The following is a 24,843-nucleotide window of genomic DNA, read 5'->3' as shown; positions in this document are numbered from 1 at the left end:
TGAGCGATGGATTTTACGAAGATTCCAATTGCACAGCTGATCGCAAGGAGATTGACAGGAAGAAGGCGTATGTGGGTGTCAACTGACCATTTTCTGGGAGTGGTTGTCCAAGCGTTTGCAGGGCGGGTGTCTGACGTCAATTCCAGCCTCAGACAGGTTGAAGTGATCGCAGCGGCTGAGTAAGTTCTGAGCTACTCAGAAACTGCACAAAACTTTTTTGTAGTGCTTGGCTGCACATGCGATCGCACACTTGCAAAGCAAACATACACTCCCATATAGGCGGCGACTATCTGTTCACAGCGCTGCAAAAAATAGCTAGCGAGCGATCAACTCGGAATGACCCCCGAAGTCGGAATTGCTGTCTAGTCGGAAAGACGGCAGTTTCCGACTTTTTTAGGTTGAATCATGATTAGACCTATTCAATGGGGCTGCCGTTTTTCCCACTTGTCGGCAATTCCGATTTATCGAGAAACATGTGGATCGCCGGATTAGCCGCAGATCCACATGTTTTGTCAGATCTGCGGCCAAATCCGGCAAGTTTTAGTCCCGTTTTCTACAATCTCAATCTGACTTTATAAAAAGTCGGATTGACATTGTCGAAAACGTCCAAAACCTGTCGTATTTGGCCTCAAATTGAATACTGAACTGTTGGATCCTTTGCGTCTGAAAGGATCTGACATCAATTGAATACTGCCCTAAGAGGTTTATTTATGAGGCAACCAGGCACTTCTGATCGTGTTTAGGCCCAAAATTGAAAAGGGCAATGCTTTTAGTAGCAAAACACGGCTAATAAAAACATTACCCTTTTAAATATTCGACATACACATGATCGGAAGTGCTGGGTTTAACAACCTAATGCTTGGTAACGTCACCCCATTGTCTGTAAATATTATTCACAATTATTTATACAGTAAAAGAACACACGGAAGCAGATGGTGACTTTCCTTCCATTGCTCCAATTACAGCGGTAAGGAAGATACAGACAGAAAGCTGACATAACTGGAACATTTGTTCTTTATTGCTTGACATTTGAATACATGAATATATTATTTGATCTCCATGTAACAGTCATGGACTTTGATTGTAATTGCCTTTGAGCAGGACTGGTAATCACAATAAATACAAGGCACCTATGACGTGGTTGGCCTCAGACGTTAAAGGACACAGCCGAGAATGGTTATTCAAATCAGTGCTCCTTACATACAGGTGTATCACTAACTGTATATTATTATCAAAGGATTTTCAGTTAGTATCACACTACTATTCACAATGTAATATAACTTCTGGCCCTCACTTATAAATTAGCAAAATATATTTTATGACAACAAGCATTAGCTTGTTCTAACCTAGCTTACCTATTTACTAGGTTAGCAAAGAATAATACATTAAGTAATGATATGCCTTTAAAGTGTACATATTGTCTATACACAGTGGTAGCAGCCATTTTGTGGGCTCAGTTAATATTGAGAAAAATGTAGCCTATGATTTTACTAAGAACCAGTGACATCACCCATGCCTCAGTTATGTGCCTACATTTTAGTCAATTGAAGGCTCAAGCCACAAAATGGCTGTCTCATCTGTGAGGAAGCCACATGGACAATTTATAGGTTGTGCTGGTTCGGTCATCTCACAATAATCCAGTGTAAAAGAGTTGATTTTGACAACAATTGTAGCATAATTATTGGAAAACTTGGAAGTATCGATATACATGTACCGTGTGCTCTTAAAACACAAGTAACTACACAAAAATGACAATGATTATACCTTTGTGATATCTTCAAGTCCTTTATGCAATTATGAATGCTAAAACTACATCAGTGGTTGTGATTTCTGTATTCCTAAAACCACGAAACAATAACCATATACCCGATTATTACCATTTGTACTTACTCCAGTCCCACGTAATCTTACCTGCTCTATAACATAAATAAAAGGGGCTCACTCTTGGGGGCATGGCCTGGAGTAACATGGGGTAGGAAGCATCTTGCTAGCTCTCCCATGAAAATCCTGGATATATCTTCTGTTTGTTTGGAGTTTCCACTTTTAATCTAGCACACTGGTGGAATTCCCCCTCATGCCTCCCTGAGGTATCCTTACCTGCTAGCCGAAGGTCCCTGCTGTCTCAGCCTCTGGTTTCTCCCTCGGCTCCAAAGACTGCATTGCAGTGCTGCCGGCACTTGGTTTTCTCAGTCTGGTTCCCGACCATCCTTTTCTGTATCCTGGATGCACTAGCAGCTGGCTGTCTCTCTGGCTCCCGTGGCTGCCCCCTGGTGTGGCACTTATCTGTGGGCTCCATTCTGACTCCTGGTTGCTTCCATCGCAGCTCCTGTCCATCTGTTGTGGTGTCTGGGATGTGGTAGGCATGGACCGTCGCCATCTTGCAGCTGTAGTCCTCCCCAGCAGTCATTCAGATCCTCCTGCTGCTCCTATGCTCCTTGGGCTGTGGATTACGCTGCTGGCTGTTCTCTGTGCTTCAGTGATGGATGCTTACTGCAACTGGCACTCTCTCCTGGTACTTTATCTGCACATCTTCTGCCTGATGTTTGCCTGCTGGTGAGATCTGGTGGCTGGACTCCTTCAAGTAACACTTTCTCCTGTTGGCTTGGCAGCTTCGGTGATACGTTTTAATATGGTTAGCTCTCTGCAACAAATCCTCCTAGTTATTAATGCCTCTACTCAGAGGTTTCTCAATAATATTGGGGAAATGCAGGTGGATATCCTTCTCCATGTTACATCCCTTGGAAATCTCGTGAAGAGGTTGGGTTGGAAGTATATCCGATTTCTGAATCTGCAGTCCTCACAGTTTCGATGCCTGATTATTTCTTGGATTTATCTTTCCCCATGTCTGTGAGTTTGTTAACTACCTTGTTCCTGGTTATTTTGATGCTGCTATAGTCCAGTCTCCAATCCTATTGGTTCTGCTGGGACTACGGGAGTTGTAATTTCAGTAAGCTATGTACTCTCCTCTTTGTCGTCGAGTGAGTTGGGAAGGGACTGCTTCGTTATTTTATCCTTTCAGGGGTCTGAGGCTTGGCCGGACTAAAGTTATGAAGCCTGTCAGTATGCCTTTCTGTTTGGGATGCTAATTCTAATTATGTGAAATTGTATATCATGTGTGCTATACACGTGTTCATATCATATTCATCATTTGTTATATGATAACTCCATTTTCATATGCGTGGGAGAGCTGGGTCTACACTAACTTTGGGTCATTAGTCGATTGCCCTCATCATATACTGTATGTAGCTTTATTACCTTTCTCCAGGTTGCGGGTTCTTAGGGGTTGTATATTGATCATACAGGATGGGGGGTTACAGGGAGGTTTGTATCGGGGGTAATTGTGTAGTTCTGTTGTTCGGGCAGATGTGGGTGCTTTATATTTTGGTATTTTATATTGCTTGGTATGCAGTTAGTACATTTCGGATTTGCGGTGGTGGAGTATTTTGTTTTTTTGCTTTTTTTTATATGTTATTTGTCTCTTGTACTTCTCTATCGCCTCCAGCTGTGTAAACCCAAATGGCGCCTTTGGGGTCTTGCTATGTTATATTTATAAGAGGTGGGGTACTATGTATATCCTATTTTCGGGATTACGTCCTTCATTTTTGTACACTGCCCTATGATATTACTTACTGTACAGTATGTCGCATTTGTGCCACATTTAATCTGTTTCAACTATATTATTTTATTGTTTGGGTATATTCTGTAAAATTCTATAAACATTACTCAATTTAAAACAGTGGGGTTCAGTCTTACAAGGCAGAGATTGCATGAAATACACAGTCTTAGATCCTGACCTATTTAATAGTGTTATGTAGCAGATTAGCACAGCCAATATAAAGGAGCTTCACTCTCCAGTTGTGTGATATTTGTTGAAACACTGTGTGTCACGGGAAGTAGGTCATGTTAAAAGGTACAGTAGATACAGCCCAGGAATATGGCCGTCATTGTTTACTGCTGAACAAAACCTAATTGTTTCTCGTACTTGTCACAGTAGTTTGGGGCTTTGCCAACAATCAGGATGTTCCAGATTGTTTTCTGTGGCTTACAATAGCGAAAATGTTTGAACGTGGCTTTAAACTAATAATGTACATCATTCTGTATGATTGTTTTTAAAATAGCGAACAAACTGGCCACATACAGGCAGATCTGTAGCAAGGTTACTGGAGGTCTTGTCACCAGTGAAGTGTTCTTGCACTCATCTGATTTCCATAACTATAGATATTTTTTTTTGGGGTGGCACAGTTCATACAAGATTGTCACATGTTAACGGATTTACAGTATGTTGTGCACTGTGAAAATTTCTCACACAATCTATCCCTTTGCATTAATCTGAAATTTAGTAGTTAAACCTGAGGATTGCTGGACTACACTGCAAGCAGGACAATCCAAGTTACTGAAAACTGAAAATGACCTACAGTACTTAAGATTGTTCTGCTCCACGGCCACACTTGAGATTGCGGCATGTTGTCTTAATTTATTGATCATTATTTATTCTACCATGCGATAAAATAAATTACTAATAACAGGCACTGAATCTTGATAGGTTTCAGCTGTTCAGTGCCTACTGACTGGACAACAAGAACGTTTAACACTCTGGAACCAATGGCATAAGATGGATGATGCCACTGGCACAGTGCTCAGCGGTTACATGTCAATCTGTAAGGGATATAATTGCATTAAGTTCCTGGGAAGAACAAGCGGTGATTGTACATGACTGTCTCATCACTTGGCTTTGGCAAACCCTACTCGATCGTTAGCCCGGTCAAAGACTGTATAATATTGTCCAATGAAGACATCGCCCAATATCCAGAGAGGTCCGGCTGGAGGAGGAATGTCAAGACCCATGAAGCCACTTACACAGATGTTTTGGCTCCCCTGTGTCACCTGTGGGTAAATGACAGAAATTAAATTATAATCTGTGCCACATACTGTAACCTACTCTCATCGCTCAGTGACAACATACATAAAGTATACGTGATCTGGTAAGAAAGGCTAATCTGTCATATTTACATATAGAGATGTAAACATTTCCATACCTGATTACCATAGAATAACCAAATGGTACAAAGCAGCATCTAAAGTAGTCCTGTCATATAGGGAAACTTGCCTATATGTAGTTCACGTATTTTCCAGTCAGGCTGTAGCCATTACTATCCCTACCCCCATTCAGATATCAGACACCCAGTTACAGTGCTAAATATTCCAGCCTCACTCCCTCACCTTCAGTATGTACTGTTCCCCAGTCAGGGTGTATCCTCGGCCTCCAAGTGTCAAAGAGATGACAGGCAATGAGGGGACTTTATCACACGGTACCATGTACTGCAAAAGACAATAAGCAGACTTGTTAGAGGCTGTCACATGTTACAGGCAATGTTTACAGAGTACCACTGCCCATTCCAACATGCGTTAACATCTGATAACTAGGAGTCTTTATTTACATTTATGATAGAATTCAGAGATGTGCGTTAGTTCAATAGTAATGCACAACTCTGCTGTTTTGAGATCTGTGCATGTACAGGATCCGCAGTGTACTTGTCTGGGGCTGCGATGTCGCTCGCAGTGCCACAAACACTACTGCATGTTTGACATGATGCTAGGTTTTGGGGTCAGCAACAATTAGCTTTTTCCGGAAAACGGGGGGGGGGGGGGCGTGTTGGCCCCATTTTCTGGGCGTGCCAAAACCAATGGCTATATCCGCGGATTCAGCTTCACTGGCCCCAGCAGCGTGAAATCACTGGACATCCTGAGTAGCCTAAGGCTTACTCAGATGTCAGGCGGTAACGCAATTCCGATACTGTATCCACAGATGCAGCAGCAGATCTCAGATGCCATCGCGAGGTGTCTATTTACACAAGAAGCCCCCTGCAGCATTTGCATATCGCCTGTGGCCACTATGGCGTCCTCCGCCGAACCAGACCCTAAAACACTTTCATTAAAGTTTTTGCGCTCACAGGATTCCTTCTGAGGAAACATGTGGGTAGACAGGTCCAAAATATGAAATACCCGTAGGAATTCAAGCAAACGGTGGAAAGCCTTTGGGGCATATTTTATCTAAAAAATGTGATAATACTTATTACTTTAGACCATTTTTTTTTTTTGCATATCCTTGGCCTGTAGTGGGAATCACAAACAATCTGTACCGGTGTGTAAAAGGATATATACATTGTCACCATTCATAATATCGACACCAGAATGTTGGTATGGCTGAGCAGGTCAGCAGGTACCAGGTTGACATCCTCAGAATGCCGGCGGTTAAGTTTAGGTGATGCGGGGAGAGTTAGGGTTAGGCTTTTGGAATAGAGGGAAAATACTCACCGGAACGGCGCTAGTCAGACCTCTGTGCTGGAACTACTTGTCACATGACCGCCAAGATCCGGAAGACAGCGCTGGAGACACAGCCGCCATTGGGACCAGGTAAATGACATCACGCCCACCAGGGACGTTAGGTGACATTCTGTCATAATGAATGGTAACATGGTCTATTCTGACATTTCGTCCATGACGCCATTCTCATGTTGACATTGTGCATGTCAACATCATAACTGTCAACCTAACATGCTACAACCCAACTGACCAGCAAACCGGTATCCGGACTCCAGGTCAACAACAAAAAGGTCGACACACCTTAGGTCGACGCCAATTGGTCGACACACCTTAGGTCAACATGGACAAAAGGTCGACAGGAACAAGGTCGGCATGGAAAAAGGTCGACATGAGTTTTTCACAATTTTTTTTCTTTTTTGGAACCTTTTCATACTTAACGATCCACGTGGACTACGATTGGAACGGTAATCTGTGCCAAGCGGAGCGAAGGCACCATGCCCGGAGCATGGCGAGCGAAGCGAGCCATGCGAGGGGACGCGGTGCACTAATTGGGGTTCCCGGTCACTCTACGAAGAAAACGACACCAAAAAAAATAAGAATTTACTTACCGATAATTCTATTTCTCGTAGTCCGTAGTGGATGCTGGGAACTCCGTAAGGACCATGGGGATAGCGGCTCCGCAGGAGACTGGGCACATCTAAAGAAAGCTTTAGGACTATCTGGTGTGCACTGGCTCCTCCCCCTATGACCCTCCTCCAAGCCTCAGTTAGGATACTGTGCCCGGACGAGCGTACACAATAAGGAAGGATTTTGAATCCCGGGTAAGACTCATACCAGCCACACCAATCACACCGTACAACTTGTGATATGAAACCCAGTTAACAGCATGATAACAGAGGAGCCTCTGAATAGATGGCACACAACAAGAACCCGATTAGTTAACAATAACTATGTACAAGTATTGCAGACAATCCGCACTTGGGATGGGCGCCCAGCATCCACTACGGACTACGAGAAATAGAATTATCGGTAAGTAAATTCTTATTTTCTCTGACGTCCTAGTGGATGCTGGGAACTCCGTAAGGACCATGGGGATTATACCAAAGCTCCCAAACGGGCGGGAGAGTGCGGATGACTCTGCAGCACCGAATGAGAGAACTCCAGGTCCTCCTCAGCCAGGGTATCAATTCGTAGAATTTTGCAAACGTGTTTGCCCCTGACCAAGTAGCTGCTCGGCAAAGTTGTAAAGCCGAGACCCCTCGGGCAGCCGCCCAAGATGAGCCCACCGTCCTTGTGGAATGGGCTTTTATTGATTTAGGCTGCGGTAATCCTACCGCAGAATGTGCCAGCTGAATAGTGCTACAAAACCAGTGCGCAATAGACTGCCTAGAAGCAGGAGCACCCAGTTTGTTGGGTGCCATCAGGATAAACAGCGAGTCAGTCTTCCTGACTCCAGCCGTCCTGGAAAAATAAAATTTACAGGGCTCTGACTACGTCCAGCAACTTGGAATCCTCCAAGTCCCCAGTAGCCGCAGGCACCACAAAAGGTTGGTTCAAGTGAAAACCTGAGACCACCTTCGGGAGAAACTGAGGACGAGTCCTCAACTCTGCCCTATCCATACAGAAAATCAGATAAGGCCTTTTACATGACAAAGCCGCCAATTCTGACACACGCCTGGCCAAGGCCAAGGCCAACAGCATGACCACTTTCCACTCGAGATACTTTAGCTCCATGGTTTTAAGTGGCTCAACCAATGTGACATTAGGAAATCCAACACCACGTTGAGATCCAAAAAGTGCCACAGGAGGCACAAAAGGAGGCTGAATATGTAGTACTCCTTTAACCAAAGTCTGAACTTCAGGCAGTGAAGCCAGTTTTTTCTGGAAGAAAATCGACAGAGCCGAAATCTGGACATTGATGGACCCCAATTTGAGGCCCAAACGTCACCCCTGCTTGCAGGAAGTGCAGGAATCGACATAGTTGAAATTCCTCTGTCGGGGCCTTCATGGCCTCCCACCAAGCAACAAATTTTCGCCAAACGCGGCGATAATGTCTTGCGGTGACATCCTTCCTGGCTATGATCAGGGTAGGGATGACTTCCTTTGGAATACCCTTTTCCTTTAGGATCCGGTGTTCTACCGCCATGCCGTCAAACGCAGCCGCGGTAAGTCTTGGAACAGACAGGGTCCCTGCTGCAGCAGGTCTTGTCTGAGCGGCAGAGGCCAAGGGTCCTCTGCCAGCATCTCTTGAAGTTCCGGGTACCAAGCTCTTCATGGCCAATCCGGAACCCCGAGTATGGTTTTCACTCCTCGCCTTCTTATTATTCTCAGTACCTTGGGTATGAGAGGTAGAGGAGGAGACACATAAACCGACTGGTACACCCACGGTGTCACTAGAGCGTCCCCAGCGATCGCCTGAGGGTCCCTTGACCTGGCGCAATATCTTTTCAACTTCTTGTTGAGGCGGGACGCCATCATGTCCACCCGTGGTCATTCCCAACGGTTTACCCGCATTTGGAAAACTTCTGGATGAAGTCCCCATTCTCCTGGGTGTAGGTCGCCCATCGGAGAATCCTTGTGGCTTCTGCCATCGCCATCCTGCTTCTTGTGCCGCCCTGTCTGTGTACATGGGCGACCGCCGTGATGTCGTCTGATTGGATCAGTACCGGCTGGTTCTGAAGCAGGGGCCTTGCTTGTCTTAGGGCATTGTAAATGGCCCTTAGCTGCAGAATATTTATGTGAAGCGAAATCTCCTTGGAAATTTCTTCCCTGTGTGACTGCACCCCAGCCCCGAAGGCTGGCATCCGTGGTCACCAGGACCCAGTCCTGTATTCCGAATCTGCGGCCCACTAGTAGATGAGCCCTCTGCAGCCACCACAGCAGCGACACCCTGTTTCTTGCTGACAGGGTTATCCGCTGTTGTATCTGTACATGGGACCCGGACCATTAGTCCCACAGGTCCCACTTTGATGTACCGACACCTGTCCTGGTTTTAGGATGTCTCTGACTAGAGATGACAACTCCTCGGCTTTTTCCACTGGAAGAAACACTCTTTTCTGGTCTGCGTTCAGAAACATTCCCAGGAACAGAAGACGTGTCGTCGGGACCAGCTGTGACTTTGGAATATTGAGAATCCAGTCGTGCTGTTGTAGCACTTCCCGAGAGAGTGCTACCCCCACTACCAACTGTTCTTTGGACCTCGCCTTTATCAGGAGATCGTCCAAGTACGGGATAATAAAAACTTCCTTCTTGTGAAGGAGTATCATCACTTCAGCCATTACCTAGGTAAAGACCTTCGGTGCCGTGGACAACTCCAACGGCCGCGTCTGGAACTGATAGTGACAGTACTGTACCACATATCTGAGGTACTCCTGGTGAGGGGGGGGGGGGGGGGATGGGGACATGCAGGTACGCATCCTTGATGTCCAGGGAGACCCTGTAATCCCCCTCGTCCAGGCTCGTAATAAGCGCCCTGAGCGATTCCATCTTGAACTTGAATCTTCTGATATAAAAGTTCAAGTGTTTTAATTTCAAGATGGGTCTCACCGAACCGTTGCGGTACCACAACCACTGTGGAATAGTAACCCCTTCCTTGCTGAAGGAGGGGCACCTTGACAATCACTTGTTGTGATTATAGTGTTGAATATCCACCAACACCGTCTCCCTGGCAGAGGGAGGTGCCGGTAAGGCAGATTTTAGGAAACGGCGGGGGGAAGAACGTCTCGAACTCCAGCCTGTATTCCTGAGATACTACTTGAAGGACCCAGGGATCTATGTGAGAGAGCCCACTGTCCGCTGAAATATCTGAGACGGGCCCCCACCGTACCCGGGTCCGCCTGAGCAGCCCCAGCACCATGCTGTGGACCTACCGGACGCAGGGAGGACTTCTGCTCTTGGGAACTAGCTGTGTGTTGCAGCTTTTTTCCCTCTACCTTTGCCTCTCGGCAGAAAGGATGAGCCTCTAGCCCACTTGTTTTTCTGGGGCCGAAAGGACTGTACTTGATGATACGGTGCTTTCTTTTGTTGTGGGGTAGCCTGTGGCAAAAAAATAAATTAATTTCCCAGCAGTAGCTGTGGAAACGAGGTCTGAAAAACTATCCCCAAACAGTTTTACCCCCTTATAGGGCAACTTCCATGTGCCGATTCGAGTCGGCATCGCCTGACCATTGCCAAGTCCATAACCCCCGTCTGGCGGCAATGGACCTAGCGCTTATTTTTGATGCCAGCCGGCAAATATCCCTCTGTGCATCACGCATGTATAAGACCACGTCTTTTATATGCTCTATATTCAGCAAAATATTGTCCCTATCCATAGTTATTTTCCGACAGGGAAACTGACCACGCAGCGGGAGCACTGCCCATCCATGCCGAAGCAACGGCTGGTCGCAATATAATGCCCTAGTGCGTGACCATATCTTATAGGGTAACCTCCTGCTTTCTATCAGCAGGTTCCTTCAGGGCGGCCGTACCTGAAGACGGTAGTGCCACCTTTTCTGATAAGCGTGTAAGCGCTGTATCTACCCTATGGGGTGTTTCCCCGCGTGACCTATCCTCTGGCGGGAAAGGGTACGCTGCCAATAACCGTTGTAGAAAATATCAATTTCTTACCGGGGGAAGACCACTCTTCCTCACACACCTCATTTAGTTTCTCAGATGCAGGAAAAACTACTAATAGTTTTCTCTCACCAAACACAATACCCTTTTATGTGGTATAATCATAAATGTGTAATACATTTTTCATTGTCTCAATCCTGTAACGGGTGGACCTATTTGGAGGGTACACCAGTCTCATCGATGTCAACACTGGAGTCAGTATCCGTGTCGACATCTGTGTCTGTTATCTGAGGTAGCGGGCGATTTTAGAGCCCCCCATGACATTTGAGACGCTGGAACAGGCACAAGCTGAGTAGCCGGCTGTTCCGTGTCGTCGGCCTTTTATGTAAGGAGTTGACACTTTCACGTTGATCCTTCCATAAGTTCAACCACACCGGTGTCGACCCCGCAGGGGGTGACAACATATTTACAGGCATTCGCTCCGCCTCCACCTCATTATCCTCCACATACCTGTCGACACAGCCGTACCGACACACAGCACACACACAGGGAATGCTCTGATAGAGGACAGGACCCCACAAAGCCCTTTGGGGAGACAGAGGGAGAGTATGCCAGCACACACCAGGGCGCTATAGATCACAGGGATAGCACCTATAAAAAAGTGTTTTCCCTTATAGCTGCCTATATGTTGTATACTGCGCCCTAAATTGTGCCCCCCCCCCTCTCTTTTTAACCCTTTCTGTAGTGTATTAACTGCAGGGGAGAGCCAGGGAGCTTCCCTCCAACAGAGCTGTGAGGGAAAAATGGCGCCAGTGTGCTGAGGAGATAGGCTCCGCCCCTTTTTCGCGGACTTTTCTCCCGCATTTTTATGGAATCTGGCAGGGGTTAATATACATCCATATAGCCCTGGGGGTTATATGTGATGTATTTTTGCCAGCCAAGGTGTTTATATTGCTGCTCAGGGCGCCCCCCCCAGCGCCCTGCACCCTCAGTGACCGGAGTGTGTGGTGTGCATGAGGAGCAATGGCGCACAGCTGCAGTGCTGTGCGCTACCTTGGTGAAGACTGATGTCTTCTGCCGACGATTTTCCGGACCTCTTCTTGCTTCTGGCTCTGTAAGGGGGCCGGCGGCGCGGCTCTGGGACTGGACTCCGAGGCTGGGCCTGTGTTCGGTCCCTCTGGAGCTAATGGTGTCCAGTAGCCTAAGAAGCCCAAGCTGGCTGCAAGCAGGCAGGTTCGCTTCTTCTCCCCTTAGTCCCTCGATGCAGTGAGCCTGTTGCCAGCAGGTCTCACTGAAAATAAAAAACCTAAAACTAACTTTTTCTAAGAAGCTCAGGAGAGCTCCTAGATTGCACCCTGCTCGGTCGGGCACAAAAATCTAACTGAGGATTGGAGGAGGGTCATAGGGGGAGGAGCCAGTGCACACCAGATAGTCCTAAAGCTTTCTTTAGATGTGCCCAGTCTCCTGCGGAGCCGCTATCCCCATGGTCCTTACGGAGTTCCCAGCATCCACTAGGACGTCAGAGAAACATAAAAAACTCATGTCGACCTTTTTCCATGTCGACCTTTTGTCCATGTCGACCTAAGGTGTGTCGACCTTTTTGTTGTCGACCTGGAGTCCCAGACCCCAGCAAACCATGGGATATATTTATTTAAGTGAAACTGTGAGAAATTCTCCAAATACAGTTGTTTTCGGGGTATCCCTGCAAGATGTAAGCTTCCATAGGCTTCTATGGGGGCTGCTAAGCAGTCAGATTTACAAAGCTCTGGAATGCAGATTTGTTCACAAAAGGTTACTATGGTGAATATGTTCTGATGTGTAATACTCTCACCTCTCCCTGAGTCAGTGGGATGGCTCCAATAGCTTTCTGCAGCGCAGTCACTTCTTCCTTTGGGCCGGTGATCAGTGAGGTTCCAGTATCTACAATGGCTGCACAGCCGCCTTTGCACAGTGTGAGTTGGTCTCCCACACCCAGCCTGCAGGGGGAGGTAGAACACCAGGACACTATAACTGACTTTATTTACTGTAACAAGACTAGAGTCATAGGGGGTCATTCCGAGTTGATCACTAGCTGTTTTCGGTCGCTGCGCAGCGATCAGGCAAAAAATGGGCACTTCTGCACATGCGTATGCGGCGCAATGCGCACGCGCATCGTACTATTACAACGAATGATGTCGTTTCACACAAGGTCTAGCGAAGCTTTTCAGTCGCACTGCTGGCCGCAGAATGATTGACAGGAAGAGGGCGTTTCTGGGTGTCAACTAACCGTTTTCAGGGAATGTTCGGAAAAACACAGGCGTGGCTGGGCGAACTCAGGGCGTGTTCATGACGTCAAAACAGGACCTGAATAGTCTGAAATGATCGCAAGCGCTGAGTAGGTCTGAAGCTACTCTGAAACTGCACAAAATAATTTTGTAGCCGCTCTGCGATCCTTTCGCTCGCACTTCTGCTAAGCTAAAATACACTCCCAGTGGGAGGTGGCATAGCGTTTGCACGGCTGCTAAAAACTGCTAGCGAGCGAACAACTCGGAATGACCACCATAGGCCTGTGAAAAACTAGAGATGACACATACATGCAATTACAAGCAGGGAATAGTGCAGGAATTCTCCATCTTATACTGGGGGTAATTCCGAGTTGATCGCAGCAGGATTTTTGATAGCAATTGGGCAAAACCATGTGCACTGTAGGGGAGGCAGATATAACATGTGCAGAAAGAGTTAGATTTGGGTGGGTTATTTTATTTCTGTGCAGGGTAAATACTGGCTGCTTTATTTTTACACTGCAAATTAGATTGCAGATTGAACACACCACACCCAAATCTAACTCTCTCTGCACATGTTATATCTGCCTCCCCTGCAGTGCACATGGTTTTGCCCAATTGCTAACAAAAATCCTGCTGCGATCAACTTGGAATTACCCCCATTGTATGTACAGTGGCTATAAAGAGTAATCACCCCTTTTATTCCAGAAGTCTTACCACTGATTGACACTAAACTCTTTTGTTACAACAAATAAAAAATGGTGAAGCTCTTTAATAAAAAAAATAAAAGATAAAGAAAAAAAAAAGATTAATTAATTAAATTAATAAGAATTGATGATTTAACACCCTTCACCCTTTATTTAAATGCTTGGTAGAATAATGTGTATCTGAAATTATAGCTGTGAGTGTGTTTGGGTAATTCTCACTGCATGTTTCATCCATTCTTCTTTGCGATGCGGCTTGAGTTCCAAGCTGGAAAATAGTAATTTTTTGAAAATCATTCCACAGATTTCCAAAGGGATTGAGGTCTTGGCTCCCTTTTAGAGGACAATCCCTCTACTACTATGATGGCTCCCAACTAGATATGGGCGTGGGAACTGCTTCAAGAGATGGAGGTAAGATCTTCTACTCTGTCTCAGTTAAAGAAATCTACCACTCTTCCAGATGCATGCAGGACCCCAGAGCAACACGCAAAGTAAAAATACACTGATACACAAAGGAAGAAAAAAAACAAGATAGGAGTATATAGAATTACCTCCTTTCCATACTACTTACTGGTCCATGTGAACTTCCCAGTATGCTTTGCGGGTGATATTCACATAGTTAAAGTCCCCTGTGTAATACTTGGGATCGGTGCCTCCCAGTAATAGCTCGCCACCGGGCTGGGATTCTGGGTTCCTAGAGAAATAATTAAAAGTTATATGAATTCAGCCGCGATCTGGGATAGTCTCATACTGTATGTACGAAGCATAAGAGCGGGGTCTCATTACCATAAGGTTTATGACTTAGAAACACACAATGCTTGTGCGCATCGGGATCGAATCGGGAACACAAGGTGGCTAACACCTTGCAATTTGCACTAACTTTCCTTGCGATTTAGATTATATAGTCAAAATCAAAAGGAGAAATCTTGAGTGAGAGAATACACTGGACATAGGAAACAGAGGTGCTCTACTCAGTCACACGCTGCAGTAACTAGAAAGCCATGATATTCTCACTGACATTATAGTGGATGAGGAACTAGATAAGACACTGAATTAGAGTGACATGACCGTTATACAAAAGGCGATAAGATGGTGACTTCCCTGTGACTACTTTAGAAGAGCTCCTGATAACAGGCTAATTCAGCTAGAAACGCGTGATGTTGGGTGAAGCTGTGTCTATGCCCCTATGCAGTTCTTCTTTCACTTATACATAAATGTGGATATTATGATTTTTATAGTTATGAATCTTTTAACTGAATACAGTGCTTCTGTTTTCTTTCTCTTATTTTGCCAATTGGCATTATTTCCGGTGACCGTCAGTATCTCTCTATCAATGTATCTTTACCCTTTCACTTATCCTGAAAACCGACTAGAGAAGGCAATGAGCGAGCCCCTTGTTGTGCTAAGGGAGGCTAAAGCCAATCACAGACCTCCATTCAATTTGCAGTCGGCAATAGGGCATGTCTATGATGGGCACATTTCTCACCTGTTGAGGTAGAAGGAGAATATATTTTTCTCTACCAATGCCTGCTGCATGATGTTGTCAAAAACAGGGGGGACGCCATCCACAGAGATGCGAGGGTACGCCATTCCCAAAATGCCATCAAACTTGGCTGCTATAAAGGTAACACCGGGCTGCTTGATAGCCTCCCCAAATAGCTGCCCTTTCACAGCCAGGTTACCAATCTGAGGAGAGGATTATGGGAGAGTGAGACAGAGTCAATGACAATGTTAAACTTACATTAGCAATTAAGGGATCTATTTGCTAAGCCTTGTATGGAGATAAAGTGGACAAAGATAAATTACCAGCCAATCAGCTCCTACCTGCCTTGTTACAGGCTGTGTTTGCAAAAAAATTACAGTTAGGAGCTGATTGGCTAGTACTTTAACTCCGTCCACTTTTTTCTCAATCCAAGGCTTAGTAAACAAACACACCCCTAAGCAGGGCCGTAACTACGTGTGTGCCAAGTGGGCTTGGCACACAGCGCAGTTGCCCTGAGGGCGCACGGCCAGCGGCATGTAATGAGTCAAATTGACTCATTACATGCCGCCTCTAAGTCTCTGCGCCGTGCGCCGCGCTGTGAAGATAGAAGACATCAGCCAGCGCCGGGCAGCGGAGGAGGAGGGAGGGGGAGCAGGGAGCCGCAGCAGCGCTATGTTATTGGTAGTAAGCGCCGCTGCAGCATCCCCCTCTCCTTCCGTATTGGCTGCCCAGCAGCCAATACGGAAGGAGAGGGGGATGTTGCAGCGGCGCTTACTACCAATAACATAGCGCTGCTGCGGCTCCCTGCTCCCCCTCCCTCCTCCTTCTTCTCACCTCACTGCCTGCACCGAGGGAGCTGCACGAGGAGCCTGTCAGCGGGGAGAAGGTAAGTATACCCCCCTCTCTCTCTCTCTTTCTCTCTCTCGGACACCGCCTGCCGCAATGTGTAAAAAATGGGACTGGCTGCCGCAATATGCAAAATGGGACTGGCTGCCGCAATGTGTAAAAAATGGGACTGGCTGCCGCAATGTATAAAAAATGGGACTGGCTGCCGCAATGTGTAAAATGGGACTGGCTGCCGCAATATGTAAAATGGGACTGGCTGCCGCAATGTGTAAAAAATGGGACTGGCTGCCACAATGTGTAAAAAATGGGACTGGCTGCCGCAATGTGTAAAATGGGACTGGCTGCCGCAATGTGTAAAAAATGGGACTGGCTGCCGCAATGTGTAAAATGGGACTGGCTGCCGCAATGTGTAAAATGGGACTGGTTGCCGCAATGTGTAAAAAATGGGACTGGCTGCCGCAATGTGTAAAATGGGACTGGCTGCCGCAATGTGTAAAAAATGGGACTGGCTGCCGCAATGTGTAAAATGGGACTGGCTGCCGCAATGTGTAAAAAATGGGACTGGCTGCCGCAATGTGTAAAATGGGACTGGCTGCCGCAATGTGTAAAATGGGACTGGTTGCCGCAATGTGTAAAAAATGGGACTGGCTGCCGCAATGTGTAAAATGGGACTGGCTGCCGCAATGTGTAAAAAGGGGGCCTGGCTGCCGCAATGTGTAAAAAGGGGGCCTGGCTGCCGCAATGTGTAAAAAGGGGTCTTGGCTGCCGCAATGTGTTAAAAGGGAGATTGGCTGCTGTAATGTGTAAAAAGGGGGACTGGCTGCCGCAATGTGTAAAAAGGGTCTATCTGCCGCAATGTGTAAAAAGGGGGATTGGCTGCCGCAATGTGTAAAAAGGGTCTATCTGCCACAATGTGTAAAAAGGGGGCCTGGCTGCCGCAATGTGTAATAAGGGGTCCTGGCTGCCGCAATGTGTAAAAAGGGAGACTGGCTGCCGCAATGTGTAAAAAGGGGGACTGGCTGCCGCAATGTGTAAAAAGGGGGACTGGCTGCCGCAATGTGTAAAAAGGGGGACACTGTCTGCTGTAATGTATAAAAGGGGCTCTACCTGGTGTAGTGGCGCTACTGTGCAGCGTAATTTGAATAATGTAGACTACTGTGCACCGTAGTATGAATTGCTATTATTTTGTGGCACGCCCCTTCCCAGTGAAGCCACGCCCCTAGAAATTTTTTGCGCGCCTGTGGCGCGCACTACCCCAATCTTACATGGTGGGGGGGGGCGCCACTGTCGTTTCTTGCACACAGCGCTAAAATGCCTAGTTACGGCACTGCCCCTAAGCGCTATCTAGTTCCACACAGTGCATCTGCTCTCTACACCAATCCTATTTGGAACACTTAACAAGTAATATTACTTTAACATTAGGACATAAATATGCACAGCTCATTTGCATATATGTGCAGAGAATATAAGGTGGCCCAAAATAAATTAAACCTATTTTTAAGTTGGCACTAACATAACTGATTATACTGGAGTTCTGTGGCTACAGACATCCCACATTATAGGCATCAGTACTCGGTTACCCCATTTACAGACATTTTAAAAAAAAGCTATTATAGTAATATAAATTAATACCAAGAGAGCTCATTATACAATAATAATAATAATTTTTTAATACTATAAAGCTTTGTTTAATAATCGGACACCCCAGAGTGTTGAATAAGAGCGGCATATTGATTCTTGTATTTGTATTTTATATATATATGGGTGTGGTTCATCAAATCGACAGTGTCTAGGTCGACAATGTTTAGGTCGACCACTATAAGTCGACAGTCACTAGGTCGACATGGATGGAAGGTCGACAGGGTTTCTAGGTCGACATGTGCTAGGTTGACAGGTCTAAAGGTCGACATGAGGATTTTTTTTTTTTGTGTCGTTTTCTTCGTAGAGTGACCGGGATCCCAAATTAGTGCACCGCGTCCCCTCGCATGGCTCGCTTCGCTCGCCATGCTTCGGGCATGGTGCCTTCGCTCCGCTGCCGCTTCGCTCGGCACACTTTACCGTTCCAATCGTAGTCCACGTGGATCGTTAAGTATGAAAAAATTCAAAAAAAGAAAAAAATTTGAAAAACTCATGTCGACCTTTAGACCTGTCGACCTAGCATATGTCGACCTAGAAACCCTGTCGACTTTCCATCCATGTCGACCTAGTGACTGTCGACCTATAGTGGTCGACCTAAACATTGTCGACCTAGACACTGTCGATCTTCAGACCGGATCCCATATATATATATATATATATATAGACAAAGTCCAAAGAAATAGGCGCTCTCCAAGTCACTTTTAAAGTTTGCTCAGAACATTTTTATACCATACTCACAGTACCAATAAATGCAAGGCTTCACAGGGTTTGCATACAGACATTGTGCAACGTTTCGGTTAACATATAACCTTTGTCAAGCTTTCCAACATCATAAGCCAACAGCAGTAGCAGCAAAGCAGAGTTAATGCAGTGGAATTAACATACTTGTTCCACAAGAGCCTCTTAAATACCCCCTGCATGTGTATGCCGCGCGGCCACGGCGTGCATTCCATTCACACAGACGAGCGCTCCACACGGCGGATTTCCGCGGGAGAGCGTCACTTCCGCTTCCGCTCACCGATCACTACAGCCGGCTGTGGAACGCATATGCGTTCCACCGCCCGTCCAAACCTTCCGGATATCAATAATGTATAAATGAGTGTGGAACGCACATGCGCTCCACACACCGGGGTACATACAATACCAATTAGTAATTTACTATTATGTATTAGGAAGGAAAGTATATTAAACAAATTTTCTGAGTTCCAGCAGAAGGTGGGGGCACTTATTGAGCTTGATACACCAGTTAAATTTACAGCAAAATGTGATAAAATGAAGCTTGATTTTTTGGATGTCACGATATATAAGTGTGATAACGGCCTAGGTTCAACACTGTTTAGGAAAGATACGGACAGAAATTCCTTACTGTACGCCACTAGCCATCACTCTCCAAGTCTAAAGATGAACTTACCGATCTCACAGTTTATACGTGTCCTAAGGATAAATACCGACCAGTGTTTGGCAGAACAACAAATCCTTGAAGTTAAGGCACGTCTAAAAGAGCGGGGTTATGCACACAGAACGATTGAGAGCTGTCTTGCTAAAGCACGCCGGAAGGTTGCCAAGCCCACGGTAAAGGCAAGACAAAAGAACAATAATCGGATGATCTACGCAAGTAGATATGATGATAAGGCTAAAGTTGTGAAAGATGCTTTTAGGCACAACTGGAATATTATTGCATCTGATTCCAATCTCAAAAGATTAACAGATCGACAACCGATGCTAGAGTATCGTCGTGGAGCAAACTTGAAGCAACACCTAATGAGACCATTGATGAACCCGACAAAAGATAAGGGTGGCACTTGGTTAAGATCTACTAAAAAAGGTTGCTTTAAGTGCCTGGACTGCACAACCTGTAGGTCCATGATCTCGGGACCAACTTTTCCACATCCACATAGTGGTGTGCAAATTCCAATAAAACATCGCTTGCACTGCCTGATGGACCATGTTATCTATCTGATTACTTGCCCGTGTGGGCTGGCTTATGTAGGCCTTACGAAAAGGCACTTTAGAGATCGAATGGCCAACCACAGGAGCACGATCCGCCAGGCAATTGAGACGGGTAGTTCGGATAAACCTGTGGCAAGACACTGGATGGAACTAGGGCACCAAATACCGACCCTCCGGTGCAGAATCATTGATTGGATACCGCCATCAATAAGAGGTGGTGATCGGGTCTTAGAATTGCATAAACGAGAGGCCGAGTGGATCTTTAGGTTGGACACAATTGCCCCTAGGGGTCTGAATGAGCAGTTAGTGTTGAAAAATTTCCTGGGTTAAACCAGTATGATTGGCTCCACCACATTTGTTTTTAATTAATTTCCTCATATATATACATATTTTCTAACTTTATTATATGTGTTTTGCATGTATGTCTGTCTTATGTATACTGTATTTAGATTACGCAATGATGATGTCTTTATAGCTTTTTGCTATAATACAAGTAGCCTCTTAATGTTCACCTGCGTGTATTAAAGAAAATTTGTTTAATATACTTTCCTTCCTAATACATAATAGTAAATTACTAATTGGTATTGTATGCACCCCGGTGTGTGGAGCGCATGTGCGTTCCACACTCATTTACACATTATTGATATCCGGAAGGTTTGGACGGGCGGTGGGACGCATATGCGTTCCACAGGCGGCTGTAGTGATTGGTGAGCGGAAGGGGAAGTGACGCGCTCCCGCAGATATCCGCCGTGTGGTGCGCTCGTCTGTGTGAATGGAACGCACGCCATGGCCGCGCGGCATACACATGCAGGGGGTATTTAATAGTGATGAGCGGATTCGGTTTTACTCGGTTTTACTCGGTTCTCAAAACCGAATCTTATTGGCTCACTGATGTCACGTGTTTTGGATAGCCAATAAGATTCGGTTTTGAGAACCGAGTAAAACCGAGTAAAACCGAATCCGCTCATCACTAGTATTTAAGAGGCTCTTGTGGAACAGGTATGTTAATTCCGCTGCATTAACTCTGCTTTGCTGCTACTGCTGTTGGCTTATAATGTTGGAAAGCTTGACAAAGGTTATATGTTAACCGAAACGTTGCACAATGTCTGTATGCAAACCCTGTGAAGCCTTGCATTTATTGGTACTGTGAGTATGGCATAAAAATGTTCGGAGCAAACTTTAAAACTGACTTGGAGAGTGCCTATTTCTTTGGACTTTGTCTATATACTGGAATCACCCTGAGTAGGGGATTAACCTGTGTAGTGCACCCCACCGTTGGATACTCTGATGAGAGTGCTGGACTTTCTACATATATATATATATATATATATATATATATATATATATGTGATAAATGGTAAAATGTATTGAATATAAACCAATTATCTGTGCCCAGTAATGTGTATTTTAATACAGATATATTTGTCTCATTTGGGCTCCAAACTACACTAAAATGCTGTGGTGTTTAACGCAGAAGCCCTACCTGTATATTAAATCATTCACATGTGATGAAATGCGGAAAATTAGACCCATAAGATTTGTTATTAATGAGAAGTGACTTTCAAGCACACCTTTAATTAATATAAATACAGTAATGTATAATTGTTTTAAGAAAGGAAAAATATGGTAAGAAATGTGTAGTCCAAAGTGGGGTTGACGGGTTGAGGATGCACCAGAAAGCTAAACTTTCCAGAGCTTGCACCTGATAGGCATTGCCATCTATAGATTTTTCCTTTTCCCACAAATCCCCAGAGATGGATCTGAAAGATCCCTCTTTGTAGTCCCTCCCCCGAAGCTTGAACATGTGCAGGCCAACAGCCACGCATATGCAAAAGGACTCCTGGGTCAACCCAGAAGTCCTCACAATGCAAACGACAGTGCTTATCTGAAAAGATGTCCATTGCATAAAATTTTGCAATTACTCATGCATATTGTATTGCATTAATAAACGCCACTACACATGCGATAAGGGGATGGAGAAAGTGTGTGACTACTGTAAGACAGCAGCACGCTATCATTTCTAAGTGGCTGCCACTGCTGTGGTACGGTTGGAATGAGAAGAGATAGTGTAAGGTAGGAGAATTAAAGATCTCCCACATGCCGCACTGTAGCCCTGTATGACTCCAGGCAATGGTTGCAGTCACCTTTCAGTAGCAACAACATCTAATACACATCTAGCCCCAATACGCCATGCAGCGTGAGATGTCTGGTGCCAGTGAGCTGCCAGGTCCTAGTGCAACTCTGCTAACAGTGGGCATTTTTTTTTGCCAAAAATACATTGCAACGCAATATGAGTAGGGCGCACCAGGAGACTGTGCTAATTAATTTGATATGTAACACTTGTATATTGTGTGTGAAGGAATCCGTATATGGAGCACAACGGAACATGTATTGGAAAAAAGCTGCGGCTGCTACTTGTAGCAGATATACACGTGTCATATATCATATTAATCAACACAGTCTCCTGGCGTGTTCTAGTCACATTCCGTTCCAACTAAGGGCCAATACACACTAGAAGATTTTTTTCCATCGATTTCAGCGATAATTATGGTTTTGAACGATCTATCACTCAAATCGTCTAGTGTGTACACAGCAAATGATGAATGATGCACCCACCCGCGCTCGTTTGATTCTGGTTGTCAGTCGTCCATGTATGCAGCTCAATCCCCACAATCCCGGCAGGGCAGATCGTTCGTCGTTCAGATCGTTTGTAAAATCACTCAGTGTGTACACTCAATATCGTCTGGCAGGGAGTTCAAGGGAAATCGCTCATCTTCCAAATTGTTCAACCTTTACATCCTTCAAGTCTTCTAGTATATATGGGACTTTAGATGCATTTTCGGCAAAAAAAGATGCCCAATGCTATCAGAGTCTCAAGAGACCTGGCGCGCTGAGAGGGGGCTGTTTGTTGTGACTGCAGCAATGATGTATGCGGACACATCTGTATATATATCACACTATCATCGCACTGCCAATTGTGTGTGGCTATATTTTATCATACAACCGAGTTCCTCATTGTATGAAAATGAATATTATAAAGAATGTATACTTCCAGATGCAACCTATCACACATTCTTCCCCGTGTAATTTGATATTTGTCTGTTCTATGTGTGTGCAACTGATGTAGCTTCAGGAAACTGTAACTCAGTAGCTGAGCGGTAGGATATGCGTCGTCCTGCTTTTCTTATCATCCTGTTTTCTCAGTAATAAATATTGATTTTTCATATTTGGCATTTGCTGAAGATCTTTTGAAGCCCCTACATCTTGTGTGTTGGAGCCGTCAGGACATATCGTTTCTATTTATTTAATCACAAAAAGGCTCACTGCGCATTTCAGCGGATTAAAGTGCTTTTTGAAGTTGATGTAATTATTTGCTGATTCCATTCAACTATATGAATAATGATGACTAACTCACTACTTAAGAAGACTGATTAACTATAGCTAACAAAAGAATATTTCCTTATCTCTTCTGTACTTTTACATTGTGTGCCAGAATTTTGGCACATCATGAAACCATGCTACCAAGTGGCACTTATTTCATAGACACAGCCATGGGCCATACAGAAGAGACTATAGAACTTACCGTCACAGTGTCCTGGCTGAGGTACCCAGACAGGCTGCCACTGCCGTACTGTATAGAGAATGCTGTGCCATTCTTCACGTAGGTGGATGATTTGGAAGAATCATACTTGTGGTGCATCCCTGCAATAGAAGAGGACCCTTAGCGTTCTCGGGAAATGTTCATTATTTTACAAACCTGTAACCCACATATGTACCTTCAAACTCGCAACCAGCTGAAAAACTGAGGGGTCATCAACATGTATTCTCACTAAGGGGTATATTCAATTAGGGTTGAAAGCTGCCGTCTGTCGAAAAGACGGCAGTTTTTGACTTTTTAAGGTCGAATCATGATTCGACCTATTCAATCCCAGCTAATTTTATTCGACAAGTCGGGGAATTCGACTTGTCGAATAGTACGTGAATCGGCGGTATAGCTGCCGATTCACGTACTTTTGAGGGAAACGGGGCCAGATTCGACAGGATTTGGCCCTGTTTCCGACCATTTCAGTCCGACTTGAAAAAAATGTCGGACTGAGATGAGGGACCTTAGTGGAGGAGAGGGGGGAGAGTTGCGGGGAGACGGGGGTGGGGGTGGGGGGGGAACGCGGGCAGCCAGACGGGGAGAGCCGCGGGCAGCCAGGCGGGGGGAGAGCAGTGCTGGAGGATGTCACAGCTGCCGCTTACAGCAGCGTCCACCCAGCTCCAGCAAGCGAGACCTCGCTTGCTGGAGCCGGGTGGACGCTGCTGTGAGCGGCGGCTGTGATGCGGGGACGGGAAGCGGAGGGATGTGGAGACATGAGACGGGGGAGTGGGGCGGCGGGCTGCAGAGCACTACCTCTGTCGGGCGCCCCCCGACCAGGCTCCCGGCCGCCGCTGACAGGTCCCCCGCTGCCGCTGATGTGTCCCTCGCTGCCGCTGATGTGTCCCTCGCCACCGCTGACATCGTCCCCCACCGCCTGACAGGTCCTCCGCCACCGCTGCAGTTACTTCTCCCTGGCTGCCGCTGACGGGGAGAGGCAGAGAGACTGTAGCGCTGCTCTCCCACGTCTGCCCACGGCTCTAAGCTCCTGCATCTCAATTCGACTTTTTTTAAAGTCGAATTGATAATGCATTGAATAGCCCAGGTCGGATCTATTCCGACAAATGAATGTCGGAATAGATCCGACTTCAATTGAATATACCCCTAAGGGAGAGATGTATAAAACCTTTGAGAGAGATACAGTGGGAAAGTTGTCCATAGCTATGAGCTTTTGCTATTTTAGAGACAGTGCTAGATAATGATAGCCAGAAGCTGATTGATTTATATGGGCATCTTCTCCACTTTATCTCTCTTGAAGGGTTCAAACCTCTCCCATAAAAACAGATACAGAACTTAAGCAAGAGACTACCAGAGTACAATACATAACTATCGGGTTTATGTATGAAGCAGCGAAAACAGTGGAGACATGGATCAGTGGAGAAGTTACCCATAGCAACCAGTCAGCTTGGAGGTAGCATTTATCAAGCACATTTTATAAAATGA

General features: G+C 45.7%; 1 protein-coding gene across 1 annotated transcript in view; it reads right to left on the bottom strand.

The window, feature by feature from the left end:
* Window positions 1-996: 996 nt before the first annotated feature.
* Window positions 997-24,843, bottom strand: part of LOC134968989 (cathepsin D-like) — a 39,466-nt gene continuing 15,619 nt past the window's right edge. Inside the window, exons 4-9 of the mRNA XM_063944684.1 lie at window positions 23,344-23,462; window positions 15,330-15,529; window positions 14,415-14,537; window positions 12,710-12,854; window positions 5,221-5,319; window positions 997-4,884 (exon numbers count right to left, since the gene is read on the bottom strand). Coding sequence (XP_063800754.1) covers window positions 4,723-4,884; window positions 5,221-5,319; window positions 12,710-12,854; window positions 14,415-14,537; window positions 15,330-15,529; window positions 23,344-23,462 — 848 coding nt within the window. The 3' untranslated portion in view covers window positions 997-4,722. The remainder of the gene's footprint in view (window positions 4,885-5,220; window positions 5,320-12,709; window positions 12,855-14,414; window positions 14,538-15,329; window positions 15,530-23,343; window positions 23,463-24,843) is intronic.

This window comes from Pseudophryne corroboree, chromosome 11, assembly GCF_028390025.1.
Source record: "Pseudophryne corroboree isolate aPseCor3 chromosome 11, aPseCor3.hap2, whole genome shotgun sequence".
Classification (NCBI taxonomy): domain Eukaryota; kingdom Metazoa; phylum Chordata; class Amphibia; order Anura; family Myobatrachidae; genus Pseudophryne; species Pseudophryne corroboree.
This window is presented reverse-complemented; position numbering and strand designations above follow the sequence as displayed.